General features: G+C 38.9%; 1 protein-coding gene across 3 annotated transcripts in view; it reads left to right on the top strand.

The window, feature by feature from the left end:
• PTPRB (protein tyrosine phosphatase receptor type B) overlaps nt 1–18,042 on the top strand; it is a 108,483-nt gene that overhangs the window by 26,031 nt on the left and 64,410 nt on the right. For 2 of the 3 annotated variants that reach the window (XM_037132135.2, XM_037132137.2), the window contains 4 exons: nt 10,771–11,043; nt 11,884–12,141; nt 13,721–13,984; nt 15,630–15,899. In XM_037132135.2, coding sequence (XP_036988030.2) covers nt 10,771–11,043; nt 11,884–12,141; nt 13,721–13,984; nt 15,630–15,899 — 1,065 coding nt within the window. The remainder of the gene's footprint in view (nt 1–10,770; nt 11,044–11,883; nt 12,142–13,720; nt 13,985–15,629; nt 15,900–18,042) is intronic. The other variant, XM_037132136.2, reaches the window with a different exon arrangement.

The raw sequence follows: 18,042 nt of genomic DNA, 5'->3' as shown, positions 1-18,042 counted from the left end.
GAGGGAAATTGTTAAAGTGATGTGGTTTGAGCTCCCATCACATTAAATTGTCAAGCCCTGGAATAATGTTAAGTAAATGTTTTTAGAAAAAATAATCGAAGTGCAGTAATTAGGGATATGCCTTTCCTCAACGTAGTTTTATTTTTGGAACCAGAATATAAAATCATCAGGAGTAGAATAGACCCATTCAGAGGAGAAAATTGAAAAATTCCCTGGAAATGAGGGGACAAAAATTATTTTGTATTATATAACTAAAACAGCCTAGTATCAGAGAACGTTCTTTGGTCACTCTGCTCCTCCAGTCAGTTATTTTTTCTTTACACTTTCAGCAAACCCTTCCATGCATATATGTCTGCTAGTTTGTCTTTTCTGCCTCCGTTTTCTTATCTGTAAAATGGGAGTGTAGACTTGGTCAGTTAGGTCAAGTTCTTACCAAGTGCTAACCACTTAGGCAGGGACTCCCCTGCACACCACCTCATTCCTCCCCGTGCCACCCCCAGATATGTTCTAAATTCCCTAATGACTTTGATGTTTTATGATTTCATTAGTCTTCCTTTTAACATTATCTTTATTTGTTGCAATAGCCTCACTTTCATCTAGAAAGTCCAATTTAAAATTCCAGAGATTAAATTTAGAAATGTGTTGTCCTTACTATTCTTTCATGGACAGCCTGAACAAAGTTCGCTTCTCAGCTTCAGTTTTTTAAAGAGGTGTGAGAACTTTCCATTCCCAGGATCGGAAATGGAACTGGGTTCATGTAATAAGTCAATCAAATATTAATTCTCTTATTTTTCAAAGAAAAAAATTGAGTACCCAGTTGTATCACCTGACTTACTTCAGATGAAACTTTTAGATAATTTCTGAGATTAGCAAGAACAAGTTGAAAAGAGATACCAGTTGTTAAACATTTATTTATGTTTTTATGTGGAATCAAAGAGCCTGAAATCAACCATGCAATTGCAACATTTTCCAGAAATTTAAGCAGCGGGACTTTTAATCATGAAGGTGTTGGTTTCTTGGTATGTGAGCATAGTTTAGTGAGCACTCAGATTGCTAATACTGTGAAATGTTATGACCATAGAGCTTCTAGATGTGTTCATTATATTTGATAAGGTATATGTGCAGAATAAATGGAGCAGGTGATTTTTAAAAACAGGCAAGCCTTCAGAAGTTTATGAGAGAAAGGATGAAGACATTCATAAGCCAGTATATAGACATTTACTCAGAGGTTTTACCTTTTTGGTAATTTAAAAAAAATTTTTTTTAAGTTTTTATTTTATTTATTTTTAGAGAGAGGGGAAGGGAGGGAGAAAGAGAGGGAGAGAAACATCAGTGTGTGGTTGCCTCTCATGTGGCCCTCATTGGGGACCTGGCCCACAACCCAGGCATGTGCCCTGACTGGGAGTCAAACCAACAACCCTCTGGTTCGCAATGCTCAATCCACTGAGCTACACCAGCCAGGGCACAGGTTTTACTTTTGGGGGAAGAAAAAAAAGTTGACAGAAAAGCACTTAGTGTGGGTGTTACTAGTTAAAATGCCATTTGAGTTTAATTGTGCGTGTAAGTGTTTCAAGTCCAGAGATATTTGTGAAATGTAAGAAATACTTGCATTTTATTAACTATCTTGAATTCAATAAAAAAGAGACCTCATCAGCATTCACAATGTGTTGGCATTCAGGTTCTCATCATTTTTCTTAAGGAATTCCTTTTACAGTACCACTGATACACTTTATACCACAAGTTTTATAAGCTTTATGATAAATGTGAAGAATGAAACTTGCAGGTGATGTTTGTATAATGGTAATTTCTTCCACACTTATTTGTATGATGGTATAACTCTTCTTAGGATTCTCTACGCTTTAAAATAATTTTATTTAAACTAAGATTTTTTTAAATGTTTAAGGGAGGATTTTTCTGTCAGTTGTTTATTTTTTGTCATTACTGCCGTCTATATTTTAAGGAAATGTGTGAATTTTTCATTTATTTAAGAGAAAGGACCAGTATTCCTCTACGTTAATTGCTAAGCAGCAGAGATAAGATCCACAAATTATATTTTAGTGTATTAAAACATGACCAAGTAGTAATATAATATTAACCCTGAGATACAGCTTCAAACAGAAAAGTCAAAGTGTGTTGTGCCTTCCTTGTGCCAATTTGCCTGTCTTGGTGGCCTAGAATAAGAGCAAGACATGATTTGGCTGGAGATATGACGGCTGCTTAGGTTCTCTGTGTCATTCCAAGTGTGATTTGTCTGATTGTTGTTCCTGATAACTTTTCTAAAATAACCAGTCATTTTGGTGTCATGTAGACATGACCTTAAAGATCAAAATTTTAAATGAATGGGAGCTATTTTAGCAACAATCAACTTTCACTCCAGCTTTTAAATCAGAATCAAAAAATATATATGTGTATATTCCAACTCAGTTCAGCAAATTTTTATTAGGCTTGGACCCTGCAGTGAATTACACCAGGTGGTGATTGGTGGGCTTATAAAGTTGATGAACAGTACATGGCTCCTGCCCTTGCAGTCCCGTGCAGAGGTGAGGGAAGGTCATGGGGAAGGTGGTGACAGAGCTTTACCACGTCTTTCTGGATGGAGACTTTGCCCTGCCTCCTGTATGAGATGCTGTCCTAACCACCGAGGAGGCACTGGGCAGTTCTCAGGTTCCTTTCGCCACTAAATCATCTATGCCACAAATGTAATAGATTCAAAGCCATTTACAAGCTAAATTGTTTAGTTATGGTTGCATCAGAAATCAGACATGAAGAGAACAGATACTGAAAAACTCAGCACTTTTGCAGCACTGCGTCCTCAGCTTAGAGCAGAATCCGAAACCTGGTAGCCCCGAGGGGTGTGAAGTGTCTAAATCATAGACATGTTTTATTTGGCTCACATAGTGTTGTTTATGAAGAATTCAGATGGTTTTTACTAGCATTAAAAAATGGAAAATTCGTATAAAATTCAGATGTGTGGATTCTCTTAAAATATTGGAAGATTTGGCAAAACTGGGCCATCTGTATTCCTAGACCTCTCTAGAGCTGAGTTATGGCTTCTCCCTTTTAGGTACCTATTCATTTGACCACTTCATATTTCCTCAACTGAATGTATCCTAAGGACATTTGAGTTTGTTTAAATAAGACTTTCTAGTTGTCATTTAGGACTTTTGGGAAGCTTTTATCTTTCCAACAATAAGAAGTAGTTTTTTAGTACCTAAAAGAGCATCTAGCACATGCTGCCTGTTCAATAAATATTGATTAAATGGATGGATAGATGAGTGAACGAATGAATGGTTAGTTCTATGCATAGGTAGATAGATGATTAATAGATAAACAAATAAATATTAATGAAGGAAATGAATATTTTGTTGGGAAAATGTACACATACTAAAAATCTGACCTATTCTCCTTGGGTTATGAGTAAGTCATGGAGCCCAGGGAAGCAGATTGTTGGTAGGGAGGGAACTTCACTTACAGGAAGAATATCTTAGTGGCCTATGCCCTCTTGTTAGTCACTTTCATCTACTTACTAATGAGCCAAAAAAAAAAAAATCAGCACTTAGTGCAGTTAATTCCTTTGTCTTTAATAAAAAAGATGTTTCAGAAGCTGTAATTACCAAACCAGCATTCCCGCCATGATTTCCACTTTGCAGTGTTGCTTAGTGTACTGGTTTACTGGGGCTTCCATAGCAAAACACCACAGGCTGAGTGGCTCGAACAACAGAAATTTATTTTCTTATACTTCTGGAGGCTAAAACTGCTAGATCAGGGCGTCAGCAAGTTACTGCTGAGGTTTCTCTGATGGCTGGCGGGTGACCACTTTCTCACTCTGCCCACACGTGGTGCCCCCGTGTGTTAGCTGTGTCCCAGCCTCCTCTTATTAGGACACCAATCATATTGGATTGGGTTCCCCCCAGTGACCCCTTTTAACTCTATTACCTTTTTAAAGGCTTTATCTCCAAATACAGTAACATTCCGAAGTGCTGGGGGTTAAAGTTTCAACGTACAAGTTTTTGAGTGGCACAATTCAGCCCATACCACATATAGCTTTAAATATAGGCCATTAGTTCTCAATAATGTCTGTAAGCTATTTGCATCAAAATCTCTTGCAGAGCATGTTATAAAGGCATTTTCTTGGTTTCTACCCAACATGTAATGAATTTAGAAAAAATGGAGCCTGGGTAATCTGATTTTAAAGAAATATCAAAGTGAGTCTGTGCACACTGAAGTTGAAGAGCTATTGAAGTAGTTTTTCTATTTTTCACTGGCATTAAAATTTTGATATCATTTCTTTTTATGGTCAAATCTGTGTAAATAAGGTGAACATTATACTGACCACATATTGTCTAGTTTTATCCTCGTGGAGGCTGAAACTCCCCCGGCCCTCCCCTGTGGCAGGAGTTTTGTGAAAGCACAGGCTGCACAGTGGTGAGGAGTTGAATTCTGAAAGCTGCTGCCTCCATCACTTACTAGCCAAGTTGCCTTGGGCAAGTTATTAACCTCTCCCAGCCTGCTTCCTAATGTATAAAATGGGGGTGATAATAAAAATATTGCCTTCTCCACAGGATCTTTTGAGGTTTTAAATGGTTCATACACACTAAGTGTGTCATAAATTTACTATTATTAACTTTCGAGTTGAAAATGAGATTGACATTTATAAGCATTAACATCACTAATCCATACAGCTAATATAGGATAGGCGTAAAATTTGAACCCTGGGTTTACTGCATTCAACTTCAATTCTTTCCACTACTCTGGGGAAAGGGCACAATTTTTAAGCTGGTTTTAGTTTTTTCGAATTACTATATGATACTGTGGTATTTCTTTTCAAGTGACTTTTGAGGAAAAATATATTACAAAAAAACTCTCTGTGTGTTTGTGGCCTACACAAGGTGGAATGATGATTAAATACGTTAGAGTGTGAAGAAATGATAAATTATAAGCAGCTATTGATTTTTAGTTGTGCTGAACTCTTGGTGATGGACTTCGGTATTTAGCAATCAGCCATTTGTAGTATTTTTCAGGAGTTATAAGGTCAAGCTGATCTATGTACATGGAACGAAACTACCAAGTGCTCTGAACTTGATCTTTTGTGTGCTTAGGAAGCTTCCTCCATTAGTCTGGCTTCTGTTGGTGGGTATGGCCTACAGGTTAGCAAGAAAAATAAATAAATAAAATCTAATTTGTCCAGACAGAATAAGAACAGAACAAAGGAAAAGTGTTTCGCCTTCCATTCCCACACACCAATTCGATGGAATCCCCCAGGGGCATAAAGAATAATTCTGACATCTTTCTGACCTTGTGGGAAAAATCAAGCTCATTCTATATGTTTGAAATGACTATATGCCCCTAAACATATAACATGCAACTAAATGAACATGGCAGCTGTGTGTTCATGTGCTGTTGAGTGAGCTCTGACCCTGGCAACCCTGTGACTGAGTGATGTCCACACTGTTCTGTCTTTAACAGCCCCGATCAGCTCCTGCGGGCAGGTGCACAAGGCTCCCGTTTTAGGGCCCTTCCACCTTGTATTTGTGCTTCCTCTCTTCCTGTTGCCTATACACATAGATTTCCAGGGATTTTTGTTTTTAATTTCATTTTTCTGTCTTTTATATGGAAAAACTCAAACAAATAAAAGAGTAAGCAAACTAGAATAATGGACTACCATGTATTCTTCATCTATCTCCAGCAGTTATCAGCTGATAGACAGTCTTGTTTTATCTGCATGCCCACCTGTACTCCCAACCCATATCACTTCGATGCCATCTGTAATCCAAGTCATCATTAAATTTCATTTATAAATATTTAGTATGCATTTCTGAAAGATAAGATTATTTTTCACACAACCACAATATCATTATCATACCTAACATTAACAATAATTCCTTGATATTCCAATGTTCAGGTTCAAAAGCACACATCAAGTGACAGCGCATGAACCTCTGCATGAGAGACACAGTCTGAGTGGAGGAGGAGGCCAGGGACTTGGGGCACTTGGATAACGTTGAGAGAGCCTCCATTGTCATTGTCCAAGGAGTGGAATTGGGCCTCCTGGAGGGCATCACGGGGGTGAGGGGGCTAAAGTCCCCATCAGTTGTCAAGGTACCCTCAGTACCTTGACAGGACGCTTTTCGGCTTTACCTTAAACTGCTCTCTCACTCTGAAATGCCTTTTCCCCTGTCTGATTTCTAAGTCCTACTTGAGCTCCCAAATTTGCTGAAGTTCATTTCCTTCATGAAGCCCACCTCTGAGCCCTTAGCTCCTGGCTATCATTCTTCGTTTGCATATTTGCATTAATGCCCACTCTGTTATTCTTGACAACAGCAACACTCATACCAACTGCCATTTACTGAAAGCCCAACATGTGTCTGGCCAGCACTTACCACTGTACCTCTCTTACCTCTTAGCATGTACAACTCCGTATAGCATTGTTGCTCCCATGTTATAGACAGGAAACTGAGCATCAGCAAAGTTAAACAGTTTTCCTAAAGTCGCCTTCATAACTGACAGTGTTGGGATTTGAGCGCAGGTTTCATCTGACATTGAAGTCGGCCTCCCTGATAGTGCACCTTTTGTTTACCTTTTTCTCACAGGTGTTAACTGCCTGAGTAGACTGTCAACTCTCAGAGGGTGGACTACCGACTTCTTACACACCTAAAGTCAGAAAAGATAATGTGGTATCCTGCTCTGTTGTTACTGATGATGCAAATAATTGTCAAAACTGCTTTAGTTGCCTTTCAGAGTTGTTAAAACTTTAAAAGTTCCTTCTTACCTGAATTTTATGTCTGGTGTGTTAAGGTGCTAAATTCAATGCATGTTAATTGGATGTATTAGCATAACACAGTATGTCATCTTAAAATAAGTCAGAAAGCTGCGTAGTATAGTCAAACAGCAACAATCACAAAGTAAAAGAGATGTATTTCATTAGCTGGAGATTGTGAGCAATTGCTTTTCCATTTTGTTCTTCTGTGGTGCAAAAGCCACAAACCTTCCGTTGGTGCAGGTTTTCGAAAATGAGAAAGCATATTGTAAACTACCAGATCTGACACAGATATACCATGGTGCTCCTAGGACTTTGAGAATAGCATTTGACATTAACCCATGCATTGTCTGCACTCTTGTTATAAGGTTGAATTTGTGTGCAAAATAAATGCTATCACTTTGAAACCTAAACACTCTGGAAATTCCTTTATTGATAGATAGTAGTGTTCGAATAGCCATCCAAAAGAATTTTTAAAGAAAATATCACTTTCATTATATATACATACTTGTGTGTATGTGTATATACACATATATGTATATATATGTGAGTTTCTCCCTCTTCCAAAGTCACATTTTAAAAAAGGGAAAAAAAAAGGAAAATTCATTTTGGTTCAGGAATTTAGCTAAGCTGCATCTTTTCCTCTGAGAACAGAACAATTGGGTTGCCATCAAGCCAACTTATGAACTTGTAGGGCTTCCTAATATTGGTGGACTCACTGAAATATAGCAGATGAATATGGCAGAACTTTGCATTTGCCATTCCAGGTCTGTCTGGAACTAAGAAGCACAAATGTCTTAAATGTGTGGCTAATGGTAAATTGTGATGTATGCTTGAGATTAAATCATCCATTTATAGTTTTCAACAGTTCCCTTAGTTTATAATACGTCACTGGTTACTGTATGTTTGGGGGTGATGTGGGAAAACCCAGGAAGGCTGTAATGCACACATATGTGTGTTGATACCTCTGCCATCCGCATCATTTAGACAGAAGCCAAGTAAGGTTTTCTAATTACATACATTTTTCTTTTGCTCAGAAGATTACAGATATGTAACTAAACTTTCTAGTAACATTTAAAATGTCAATTTGTATGTATTTCTGTATGAAGTTAGCACCCCTGATGGATCTAATTTGCTTCTAATGAAACGTTGAAAACTTTTTCTTTAATACAGCTGAGTTTTCTTTGGGCTTACATTGAAAAGATGTCTGGACACAAAGGGCGGCCGGGCTGGTGGACCCCTGCCAGCACAGGGCTTTATCACAGCAAAAATGGGGTTTTAAGTGTTTGTTTCCAGTGCAGGTTCTCCCAGCCCAGGCACTTCCCAGTCTCATTGTTCCTTTGTTCTAGCGGATGTACAAAGGATTGACTGTTTTGTTTTCTGGCTCAGAGAGATTAGATAAAGTCTGCATTTCTGAACTTCACCCTCTAGGCACAGGACCTTAAAATTCACTTTCTATAGTTCATATTTTGCAGATTATATATGTTTAGATTATACAGAACATAACATCTTTTTCTTTGGCCTTTGTCTGGCTGAGTTGTAGATGGAGACAACAGTACAACCTTGGTCTCATCTGAACCACCACTGGAAAGTTGCTGTCCTTCATCCTTGTCCTTAAAATGCCTCTTCAGCAAAAAATGTCATCTTGGTTGGCGATGACAAGGTTGCTCTTGAGTTTTGTTGGCTATTAGAATCTTATGGCAGTGGAGTATCTTATCCTTGCCAGGCAAAAAAGAAAACTTTCTGTGAGGGGAAATTATGTTCTTTCCTTTTATTATGACATGTTTGGTTATAGACTATAATGTAGGATAGAAAATTTAAATGATATTGCCAGAAATAAAAAACTGTTTTTCCATCAGAGCTTATAAATGAGAATCACTTTTGGAATTTTTTATTTTATCTTAAGGATTAGAAAGTTAGCTCATGGGAATAAATTGATAAGATATTCATCTGGGTATTTTTTTAATAAAGAAAGCAATTTAGGCTTTTATCACTTTTTTAAAAATTGTATCCCATTTTTGCCTCCATTTTGTCAGTGACTCAGAGGGATATTTTTATGATTAAGTAGACAATTAATTTAAATTACTGAGTAGACAGTATTAATTCAAATTACTGAGTATACAAAATTAATTTAAATTAAATTGTATGCCAGGTAAAATCTACATTTTGTTATTCCTCAAAATATCAGAGAATGTAGGTACTATTACTGTTCTCCCCAGGCAGATAGGAAAAGGGAGGCTTAGACTGGCGGGGTAACTTGCCTGAGTCTTAAGACTGAAGCCGAGATTTGAATTGAGTTCTGTTCAACTCCAAAGCCCAACCTCTCTGCTGCTAAGTCTTCCTGCTTTGATAAGATCTTCCCCTGCTTATAGGAGTAAGAATAATACTAGCCAACATCGAACACTTACCATGTACCAGATGCTGTTTTTAGTGCTCTAGATAAAACATTCAATTTAATCTTCAGAGCAATTCTACTAAGATGATAGTATTATCAGCAGCACTGCAAAGGTGAGACAGCTGAGGCACAGGGAAGTTAAGGAATTGCCGGAGAACACGGCTACAGAACAGGGAAGAGGATTCCAGCCCTGCCCTCCTCAGGGGAACCGGTGCTGGGCTCAGGGGTTGACCACACCACCTCATCCTCCAAGCTCATCCGGGCTTTTGGCTCGTGAAGTTACAACTGCTTTGGCTTACTTGTTGGCTAATATTTACATTATTATTCATTATTGCTCATATAAAATGTTATGTGGCTTGTTCAAGTTTTGCAGTATGATGTACTCATTAAAATCACAGACCAAAACACAAAGACATTAGATTTATCATAGGCTGAATGTAGCCTATGTGTGGTGACCCGCAAATAGTTTTACAAGCTGTGTGGTCGTAAATGCCTTTTGAACAGAATAAAATTACCTTGTTCTTATTTGTATAAATGTTATTCACAAATGAATGTCTTCTTAAAACATATATTATTCTAAGAACATTCTAGAATTCCTGCAGTCACTGTGTGAGAAAACTAGAACTTCCCCAGAGGTACATAAGGACTGAGATCTCTGTAGCCATGCCACTAAAATATCTGCCCTGACTGTTGAAATCTAGTTTCTACTAACTTCATCCTACTTTCTAGATCAAGCACACGTAGAATTTCTGAAAATTACTCAGATGTAAACGTCTCTCAGTGTTTCTACTCTCAGCGTTCAGGGTCGGGAGAGTCTCATTTTCTCCAATGGTCTCGCTGCATCGAGCAGGGGCTGCTCACTAAATGCTGTCGACTTAGTTCTAACCTGGAGATACTCTTCTGTTCATCCTGTTTCAAGATTCAATGCATGGGAAGTGGAACTTCTCCAACTGACCCATGGCTTTGAGAGTTGAAACTAAATGAACAGCTGAGTGCAGTACTAACCCATTTCCGCCTGCTCTGTGGGCCTCAGTAGCTCAAAAATGTCCCAGAACTCAAGTTTTGAGAATTTGGTGACATAAGCCACCCCAGCTGTTGGGACAATTCATTCTGGGGAGCAAACCTAGCCGAGGTCCTTAACTAGGTCTGTATCCTTTGTGGTTTCCTGATATCTGGAAACAACCATAAGTCATCTCTACTTATGCCATGAAAATCCACAACTTAAAAAAAATAGTTCAGTACAAATTTCAAAATTAGTTCTTAACATTTGCATTTTCTGTTGATTTGCAATTTTTACCCAGGCATAGCCTGGATGTTTGTCGAGGTCGGAAAAGTGCTGACTTTGCAATCCAACGAAAATGTCACCTTCCTTGGAATTCCAAGCTCAGAAGAAAAAAAATTTTTTATATTAGAAAAAGGAGTTTATATGGTTAATATCTGAGTGTATTTCTTTTTTAAATGAAATGGTAAGTTTGGAAGTGAAGTAAAATACCAGTTTCTTGCACAGGCAACAGATGCTTAAACTTTTTAAGGAAAATGAACCTGGATTATAGCAAAGTGAGCATGTTTTGCAGAAGCCTTCAAGCCACATTCTCTTTTTTCGGTTTTTGTCTTGCAGACCCTCTACCTCCTTCAAGGTTTGAGGTCAGTCAAGACAAGGCTACTTCAACCAGCTTGCATGTTTCGTGGACTTCTTCTGGAAGAGTCACGGGCTATGAGGTGCAGTTATTTGATGACAGCAAAAAGATACAGGAGGCCCACATTCAAGAAAGTACTTCAGGGAATGAATATGCCTTTGGTAACCTTACTGCTGGTAATAAATACAATATTGCTATCACAGCTGTTTCTGGACATAAACGTTCCTCAACAATTTATACCAATGGATCAACAGGTGAGGCCTGTCTATAGATTGTTGGTCATTTAATCGTCTGTGCTCCTTTTGAAATTATATTAAATTCAAGAAATGGAAGTGAGAATGCCCCCGCATCAAAGATACATACATACGTACATAAGTGTTGTGTGATACGATGGAAAACAGACTGAAAACAAGGAGGTGTAGCTGTGCTGCCAGCTTGCTGGGTTATTTTGAACATGTCACAAAACTTCTCTGGGATGAGAATTTTTTCCAAAATAAGTAACTGTTTCCTACTAGCCCTTCTAACTCAAATATTAGGCAACAGCATTTTCTGAGTTTGTGCCCCATAAAATTCATTTCTTGAATGCTTTCTTCCTTTTTCTCTTCTCACAACATCAAGTCATGGTATTTTTTGAAGATTCCCATGTTGGTAAAAAGTCTCTGCTCACACCTACCTTCCCTAATATCAATGACACATAGTGACCTCTTCCATAGAATTGCCTTTCTTACCATTACTCTCCCTCGTTTTCTCTCCAACTTTATTGCTATTTTCCATTTTTTTCTCTCCTAGAGTTCTTTCCTTTTTCTTTTCCCTTTACTGTTATGCCACAGCATACCTCATTGGCAGAAATTACCTAATCCCTGTTAAGTCGGGGAGACAGACAGGTAAACTATAATGTAGCTTGAGGCTGTGGACTTTGGAAAGAGCATTAATCTAGGTGTCAGTGAAATTTCAAAAGTGCTGTTTTCATTCATTATCAAACAAGTTAGATTACAGGGAAGCATAAATGAATGTGCAGTTTTGAATTAAATGTGTCTCTGTCTTCTCCAAGGAAGTTATGAATGACACTTTGGAAATCCCTTGTGTCCCCTTAGTGCCATCCCTGGTGAAAGACATTGGTATTTCAGCGCAAACTAATTCTCTCCTGATTTCCTGGTCCCATGGCTCCGGGAATGTGGAAAGATACCAGCTGATACTGATGGATAAAGGGATCCTAGTTAATGGCACTGTCGTGGACAAACATACTACTTCCTACACTTTTCACGGACTGACGCCTGGCCATCTCTATAACCTCACCATTATAACTGAGGCTGCAGGGCTGCAAAACCGCAAGTGGAAACTGGCCAGGACAAGTAAGTTCCCTAGCTAACTGAACAAGAATAAAGTGCAAATCAAGGGAATGTTTAACAAACAAGGCTTATTCATTATTTGAGTAATGGCAGTATAGGACCAATTGAAATTCTATGTTAGAGAAGGCCCTTAACGTGCATCCATTTTTCTGCATAGAAAAAAGAGGGGTTCTCTTTTATTATAGGCCCTGACAACATTCTGAAGTAGCAAAATTAATTACTAATCTGGACTTGGCTCCCCATCTCGGGGTGCCAGTCTCCCTTCTTTTAAACAGGATTCTATTGCTCTTGTGACATCACTCACCGTGGAGCAGGGCACCTTTCTCAGTGCCACGCAAAGACCTTCCCCCAAGAAATAGCCATTTCCTCCAACCTCTAGCCAACAAAACAGAACTACAGGGCCTGTTCTCATAGCCTAATGCTGCCTGATAAACTAACTGGGGCTGTTTTCATGAATAAATTCATATGCCCACTCATTCATTTATTCCATAGCTGTGGTTATAAACTGCATATTAGGCACTGAGGACATAACCGCATCGAAAAGAGACAAAGTCTTTGCCCACATGGAACTTACATTCTAGTAGATGCCAATGCTTCTGGTGGATCTAACTTGTTAATAAACACTCTCTCCTGGAAAGTTATCTAAGTTTCAAAGTCACTCTAAAATATGTGGTGTCTTAGAAATCACTCTAGTGGTGAGGGCGTCTGAAACTGTAGGAGGCCAGTGGGAATGGCATTTGGGGAAACCTGTATATTTACATACATCTTTTCCATTACATCTCAAGGATATATAGACAATCCCAAGAAAAATGTAGCATCTATGTTAAGAACAATTCATGTATACCAAGAATAGATTACACTTCTAACCACTCTCTGCAAAATCAGTATGCTACACCCAAAGTGTTGTTAATTTATATGATGACATTAGTAAGATCCAAAATTATAGAATAAACAAGAGGTAGAAAAAAATATTCACCAAAACGTCTTTCCTTTGTGATCATTTTCCATTGATGAAATAATGACACAACTCTTTATTTTAATTTGAGGAGGAAGAACAAGCTAAAATTTTAATTTCAGGATCAGTGAGTCATTGACACAACTCATGAGCTTTAATTTTACCATGCTTTAAAAAGACAGTATTTTTAGCACACAAAATTTTGTAATAGCTAATCCATTGATCGAGCTATTACGTACTTGCTATTATTAAATAAATAAAAAGGGGAAGAAGTTAGGCAGATGTAATTAAGTAGAAATTGGCATTCCACTTAAAGAATTTTGGCCAAGCCCTCATTTACCAACAGGGCCCCTAAGCTCAGGGACCTAGGCAGAGCTGTTCAGGGTTGTTGCCCAGCCAACCTGACTCAGTCTGAGCCGGAATTTAGGCTCCTACTGCCACATTTGTGTTCTGCCCACTAGCCAGATAATCTTCCTTTTGTTCTGAAGTATTATTTTTGCCTCATAAATTTGTCATTTTCTTCTGTACAGGGGGTGTGGCTTGTCAAGATTAAAACTCAGATCAAAATTTGGCCATGAGCCTGGTAAGATATCCTGAGTTAAAGTCTCTTCCTTTCTTCCGATTTAGCCCCCATGGAAGTCTTAAATCTGAAGGTGACAAATGATGGCACTCTGACCTCTCTAAAAGTCAAGTGGCAAATACCTCCTGGAAATATAGATTTCTATAACGTTACCCTGTCTCACCAAGGGACCATCAAAAACTCCAGACGATTAGAACCCCAGGTTACGGAAACCCAATTTAAAGACTTAACCCCTGGACGACTTTATCAAGTTACTGTCAGCTCTGTCTCTGGTGAATTGTCTGCTCACAAGATGGCAGTTGGCAGAACAGGTGAGTCTGGGCTCCAGAATATTCCTTGTTGCCCATATCAGTCTCTGATCCATCTTAGACTAGGATAAAATAAGTTAGAAGGGAAACTCCATTCCCAGCCTGGAAAGTATGGTCTTTATGACTGAGGGTGTCTGCTGGCCCGGGCCCCACGTACAGAGCAAAGCAGAGGGTTAACTGCATTCAGCCAAGTTACTTAAGCAAAGGTATTTGGTTGATTCCTGCATGATCTACATAGATGGCTCTGCCCTGCGCTGTTCCACATTGTACCACTTAAGTGGTATAAATGCCTTAGCACTGATAATAATGAATTAAATATTTCCGATCAACTCTTATAGTAAGGGCCAGTTAGCATTTAACCATGCCTTTTACTAAATTATATTGTTATTTACTAAATTATCTAGTGCCTTCATGTGTAAATAATTGTACAGTGAGCTCTGGGAGTTGTTAAAATGGCAGGGTTCAGCAAATGACACCCTTCAGCCAAACCTGGCCTGTAATGTGTTTTTGCACAGCCTCTTGCTAAGAGTGGTTGTTACATTTTTAAATGCTTTTAAAAAATGAGACAAAGACCATAATGGCCCACAAAGCCTGAAATATTTACTTGCTTACTCTTGCTTTTAAGGAAGTTACTTTTTAATCACACAAATGTAGAACATATACACAAATATAAAAAGACTGCAGTACATTTTAATCATGGTAATTGTATTGATATTCCCATGTGTCAGGCACTAAGTATTTTACACTATTATTTCATTTAGTTCTCACAACAAAACCACAAGAAAGGTCCTGTTATTATCACCATTTTACAGATAAATAACTTGTCGATAGCCATCCCATTGGTTAATATTGTGGCTGGAGTTTCAATCAGGCTGTCTGATTTCAGAGTCTGTTCCCTATGCTATTAGAGATCCAAAGAAAGAGCCATATGGTCAGAGAGACAAGAGAACAGATTTTTGTTTCCGAAGACCAGTAAAGACTTCTCAGAGGGGAAAAGAAGGAAGGGGATTTGAGGTGGGAGGAATGACATGAGCAAAGGCATAAGAGCCCGAGAGACTCACACACAGATCTGCAGAACAAGCACCTGGAGGCCAGTGTTGGAGAGAGTGGGAAGGAGGGAGGGTGGCCGCAGGAGTATCAGAATTAAGACTGGAAGGATAGGGGGGCTTACAATGGAGAATTACAAATGCCACACCAAGGACTTGATGATTTATTCTGTAGTTAATAGAGACCTTGAATGTTTTCAAGCAAATAACATCAGAACTATATTGTAAGATAAGTCTTCTCAATTGGATAACAAAGAGGAATGTTTATGACCACAACATGCAGTCTCTTCCAAAAAATACCACATCCATCAACGTCACCATGATAGATGCAACATCGGTATTGACTCTAGAGCTGGTGCGCAGTCAGTAAACACAGCAGTCGTATCACTAGGTTATGAATAGTGTTATATTACGCTGATATATTACTAAAGCAATTTGGGCATAAATTTCTTGAGTATCAAATGTCCCCAAAGTGAGGAAAAAACACTCATTTGCAATCCATAAACATCAGGTGAGGATAGAAATGTTGCCCGTGAAGAATGAATGAGTATCCTTACTTTTGGTTTTTAGTATTTTCTTTTTGACATCATTTTACCATTTAGTTCCAGAGAAAGTTGGGAACCTGGAAGCACACAGCAACGGTTCGGCAAGGTCCCTGGTAGTGGGCTGGTCGCCCCCTGCTGGAGACTGGGAGCAGTATCGGATCCTGCTCTTCAATGATTCTTGGGTGCTGCTCAATGTCACCGTGGGAAAGGAGGAAACACACTATGTCATAAATGACATGGGGCTGATACCAGGAAGGCAGTATGATATAGAAATCATTGTTGAGAGTGGAAATCTGAAGAACTCTAAGCGTTGCCAAGGCAGGACAGGTAAGCAAATGTCAAGGTGTTACTAACTGGTGGAATCTTAACTTGCTCCCTTTACCAAGTAACCCAGAAAACTGTTAATGTTGTACCCTGGTGTTTTCTGAACTGGAGATATTCTATGCTTGCAGACTAAAATAGGGTTGGTAATGCTTAGTCTGGTCCAATAAGAACATGAGAGATCATTTCTGCTAATCACTCCATTATTTTCTACAGTCATGAGCCGCATAATGACATTTCAGTCAGTGACGGACACCGCATACAACAGTAGCCTCATAAGATCATAGTGGACCTAGTGACATCATAGATATCATAACATCATAGCTCAAATACATTATTCACGTATTTGTGGTGACACTGGTGTAAACACACCTACTACTATGCCAGTCCTGTAAAAGTACAGCACATACAATTATGCACAGTACATACTACCTGATAATGATAACAAAAGACTATGTTACAGATTTATATATTTACTATACTATACTTGTATTATTATTTTATAATGTACTTTTCCTATTTATTTTTAAAATGTTTGCCGTAAAACAAGGTGCTGTGCTACACCAGAAGCAGCGCACACATCTTATGTTTTCTATCTCAAGTGCATCATTTCTGTTGTGCTTAATTTAATCTCATGTTGCTTCAGTCATCATGACTCCTGCATGTACAAAATTCACTGTTCATGTTGCCAATAAGAGGCCTCATTGAGAGACTGACCTGGAAATGAAATTAAAAGTGACTAAGGACTGTGAAGTTGGAAAATCGGTGATGGTTATTGCCCGCCAGTAGGCGCATCCCATTCCATCATAGTTGCCTTCTTGAAGAACAAGAATGAAATGATGGAAGCTGTGAAAATGTCTGCTTTATGGAAGGGAACAAGACTAACAAAGATTTGAGAAGGGCCTTTGTCAGACAAGGAGACACTCCTAATGACCCAGATTTGCAGACCTGATGCAGAAGCACATCCCTCTCAGCACCGGGACGCTCACAACCAAAGCAGATTGCTTGTGTGCCGTGTTGGAAGAAAAAGCTGGGCCTGACCATGATGCTGAGTTCACTGCTAGCTCTGGGTGGCTGAAACAGTTCAAGAATCATTATTCATTACATAATGTGAACGTGAGCAAAGGTTCCTGAAGAATTTTTGGAAACTCTAGATAAGCTGATTATGAAGGAAAATCACTTGCCAAAGCAAATATTCAATGCAGATGAAAACTCCCTATTCTGGAAGTGGATGCCTCCAAGGACTTTCATCCATAAAGAGGCCAAATCAATGCCAGGTTTCAAGGCTTTTAAGGACAGAATAATAGTCTTCCTTTAGGACAATGTGGCAGGCTACAAATTAAAACCCTTTGTGACCTGGCACAGTGAGAACCACGGGGCCTTCAAGCATATTAATGAGCACACTCTGCCAGTGTACATGAGGACCGATAAGAAGTCTTAGGTAGCCCAGTCCCTCTTCTAGGATGCACTCCTGAATTGCTGAGTACAGGGAATAGCATGCCTTTAGAGATTTTGCTTATTGTTGATGTTCATCCCAATGTCAAAGTAGTGTTTCTCCCTCAAGACACCACCTTTTTGATCCAACCAATGGATCAAGGAGTTACAGGAGATTGTAAGGTCCTGGGGAGGACCTTTGCCCAAGCTATTACTGTAGTGGAGGGAGACACTAAGAAAACACAGATGGAGTTCTGGGAGGATTACAACATCTATGACTTCATCAAGAACCTTGCTTCAGCATGGGTTACGTCACCAAGGAGTGTATGAATAGCATCTGGAAGAAGACATTCAAAAGGTCTGTCCATGACTTTAAAGGATTTGCCAAGAGGGAGGAGATTACAAAAATCAACACAGCTGTGTTGGATGGCAGAGCTTTAACCTGGGTGTGGATGGAGATGACGTGGAGGTGGTTCCTGAGGCACTGACCAATGAGAAGCTCTTGGAAGTGGATCAGGAACATCTGGTTAAAGGAAAGGAAAGCAAAAAAGGAAACTATAGGAGAAGAAAAGGAACCCACCAAAAAATTCACAATGAAGGGTTTTGCAGACCTCAACCAAACCCTTAAAAAAAAGTTTGAAAACATGGACCCCAACGCCAAAAGGTTTTCATTAATAGAAATGTTCATGGTACATTCTTGGCTTACAGGCAAATC

This window comes from Artibeus jamaicensis, unplaced genomic scaffold (assembly GCF_021234435.1).
Source record: "Artibeus jamaicensis isolate MK-2021 breed Jamaican fruit bat unplaced genomic scaffold, CSHL_Jam_final contig_233, whole genome shotgun sequence".
NCBI classification, from domain to species: Eukaryota; Metazoa; Chordata; class Mammalia; order Chiroptera; family Phyllostomidae; genus Artibeus; species Artibeus jamaicensis.
This window is presented reverse-complemented; position numbering and strand designations above follow the sequence as displayed.